General features: G+C 35.9%; 1 protein-coding gene across 1 annotated transcript; it reads left to right on the top strand.

Moving 5' to 3' along the window:
• The first annotated feature begins 1,480 nt into the window (after positions 1-1,480).
• On the top strand, positions 1,481-2,173 carry LOC122312638. Its single transcript, XM_043127296.1, has one exon. The coding sequence runs from the start codon at positions 1,481-1,483 to the stop codon at positions 2,171-2,173; it is 693 nt and encodes a 230-aa protein (XP_042983230.1).
• The last annotated feature ends 1,381 nt before the right edge of the window (positions 2,174-3,554 follow it).

Below are 3,554 nucleotides of genomic sequence, written 5' to 3'. Positions count from 1 at the left end.
ACTAAGCCAGATGTTTTTAAAGGCTGAAAGAGAAGGGGTATTGAGGGGAGTAGCTACTGTGAGGGGGGGTTTAAAGGTGAATTACCTGCTGTTTGCAAGTCATTGTGTGGTTTTTGGTAGGGCTACCTTGAATGAGTGGAGAAGTATGTATGAGATCCTTGAGGGTTATGAGAAGGCCTCGGGGCAGAAACTTAATAAGTAGAAGACCTCTATTTTTTTTAGCACCAATACAAAGGAGAATGTAAAGAGTGAAATCTATAAAGAGGCTGGGTCCTATATTTGTGATAGATATGAGAAATATCTTGGTTTGCCTGCGGTAGTTGGAAGATCAAAGTATAATGCTTTGAGGGGACTTAAAGAGAGAGTATGGAAGAGGATTCAAAATTGGAAGAATGGCTTCTTGTCAAAAGTTGGAAAGGAAATTTTGATTAAGGCTGTGTTGCAAGCCATTCCTACATACACGATGAGTGTATTCAAACTACCACAGAGATTGTGTGGTGAGATTGAACAACTTTTTTCTAAATTCTGGTGGTCTCAATACAAAAAGGAAGATGGGATGCACTGGTGGAAATGGAGTAGGATGGGGCAAAATAAGAAGGGAGGTGGATTGGGTTTTAGGCAACTAGAAGACGTTAATTTGGCTATGTTAGCTAAGCAAGGCTGGAGAATGTTGATGGATCCTTCTTCTCTTGTTGCCAGAATTTTTAAAGAAAAATACTTCAAGAATGTCCCTTTACTTGAAGCTACTTTGGGCAAATCTCCTTCATTTATTTGGAGGAGTGTATGGTCGGCTTTAGGGGTGATAAAAAGAGGAATGAGGATGAGAGTTGGAAATGGAGAGAACATCAGAATTTGGGGCCATAAATGGTTGCCAAAACCTATTACTGGTTGTGTACAATCTCATATTAAAATTTTACAAGCTGAGGATCGAGTTTGTGAGTTGATTGATAGAACTAGCAGGGAGTGGAAGGTGGATTTAGTGAGGCAAATTTTTGACAAAGATGAAGCTGATCTGATTTTATCTTTACCAATCAGTCCAGTGGAAACAAATGATAGATTAACTTGGGGGTACTCAAAAGATGGTAAATTCTCGGTTAGAAGTGCTTACCATATGGTGCAATAAGATAGAACACAAAAGGGTGGAGAGAGTTCAGATTCAGGAAAAGAAGAAAGAACATGGACACAGATATGGAAGTTGGGAGTCCCAAATGCTGTCAAGCTTTTCTTGTGGAGAGTTGCCAACAATATTCTGCCTACTATGATAAATCTAAGGCAAAGGAGGGTAGTGGAGAAGGCAAAATGTCCTATGTGTTTGGAAAATGAGGAATCTGAAACGCATGCTGTGTGGTGGTGTCCTGCGGCCTCTGATGTGTGGGCTGATTGGGGCAATCCTGTACAGAAATAGAGGGTGGGTGTTATAAATTTTTTACAGCTCTGGGAGGAAATGTATAGTAAACTCTCTACAGAGAATATAGAAAAAATGACCATGATCATGAGAAACATATGGCATAGAAGAAATAAGTATGTGTTTGAGAAAAAATTATTGTCTCCTGCTAGTGTTGTACAGATTGCATTATTAGGTTATGAAGATTATAAGCTGGCTCAAGAGTGTGTAAGGGGGGAGATGGATAAAAAAGCTACCAAGCAAACAATGAAGGAAGGTAATGGGTGGAGAAAGCCGAAGGATTCAATGCTAAAAGCTAATTTTGATGCTGCTACTTGTGAGTCTTCTAGAAGATTGGGGATTGGGGTGGTAATCAGAGGTGGTGAGGGTGAAGTTTATGCTGCAAAATGTGCTGTAAAAGTGTTCAATGGCTGTATGTTTGCTGCAGAATGTTTTGCATTATGGGAAGCCATGGTTTTATGTGAAGATTTGGGGTTAGGGAATGTCCAGTTTGAAGGGGATGCAAAGGGAGTTATTGATGCAGTAAGAAGGGGGGATAAGGATGACTCTAGTGCAGGACATTTGGTGGAGGCTTTGCAGCAGAAAATAAATTCTTTTTTCAAATGGAATGTGAGCTTTATTCGAACAGAGGGCAATGAGGTTGCTCATCAATTAGCTAAGATGGCATTGAACTATGAAGAGGATAGGTATTGGGTTGAGGAGGGCCCTGAGGAAATTGTTAATCAAGTTGTTATAGATAAAATGTATGATGTAACCGAAACTGTTTGAATATGAATACAATGAGGTTTTATTCAAAAAAAAAAAAAAATTCTTTTCAATGGGAAAACTGCTTCACAGTTTTAATCGGGATATTTGGCTTGATTCATTTTTTATACTTCATCAAAAATTTGCAAGTTGGTACTGATAATCATCATCATCATCATCTTCTTCTTCTTGATCTTCTTCTTCTTCTTCTCATATATGTTTAGATGTCCTTAATTTGAATTCTCACTCCGATCATTAAACTTCATGCTCATTTAATTGAATATTCTATATTAGGTCTACTTGTTAAAAGAGTCTGCTTACATGTGAAGGTATAAATTTTTGAAATATTAAATTTCCATGTAGATCTAAATCTCTGTAGATCCTAACCAATAGGATCTCTTAAATAAACAATCTGGAAAGAGTTCCAGTTGAAGTAGGATTCTACTTATGGCTACAATCTATCGCGAGGACGTCTCCTGACAAATTGCTGACATTTCGCGATAACTCTCTTCTGTATTGACCGATCTATGTTCAGCTTTCATTCTAGATAAATACAGATCCTCCTAGACTTGATTTTCACCTCAATGACTTATCTAAACAACCTCTAAGACTTCTAAATAGACTCAATATTATTTAGAGATAAATCAATAATTATCTTATATTCATCCAACAATTTAAAATATAATGATAAGATAAGTCTTATCATATAGTCATCTAATTCTAACCAATTTTTGCCTTTACAATTTTTCCCTTTGGCGGATTGGTGACAAAACTAATTTGATGAATGTAAAATAAAACCTGTCAAAAGCACAAACAACAAACCAAGAAACCGAATAGAAATTCCAAGCAAATAATCAAGAATAAAAACTTATGTCCAACAAAAATAAACTTTCTCCCCCTCAACAAATTCATTTTAGCAAATTCATTAAACTCTCTCTCAACAACACACTTACTAAAACTCCTCATAAATTTCACAACACCAAAATATTTTAACATATTTCAATTTGTTCTTCCAATACGCCACTTTTTTTGTCACGAGTTTTACAAGACTCATAAGAGAATAAATATTATTTATGTGTGCCGAGATGAAAACAGTAAAAAGGTCATGATAAAAAACTCTCATATGTCTCAACTTTCATGGATTAAATGCAACTGATGTATGAGCATGAATGTATGTCAAACAATGAGCAAATGATTAAGACAAAAAATCAAACACTTTGTATGCACTGGGATAAAACTGAACTGTAAAATCACATAACCCACCAAAAATCGTCCTTAATATATGCATAGAATACTCTGAAAAAAATCTCATCACTATCTGTTGAACCCAAAGTTTCAAGTTTCGTGTAATTACATATCTACATATTAATTTGATGATAACAAATGAATTTAAAAAATAAAGAAG

The sequence above is a fragment of the Carya illinoinensis genome, chromosome 6, assembly GCF_018687715.1.
Source record: "Carya illinoinensis cultivar Pawnee chromosome 6, C.illinoinensisPawnee_v1, whole genome shotgun sequence".
Lineage (NCBI taxonomy): Eukaryota > Viridiplantae > Streptophyta > Magnoliopsida > Fagales > Juglandaceae > Carya > Carya illinoinensis.
This window is presented reverse-complemented; position numbering and strand designations above follow the sequence as displayed.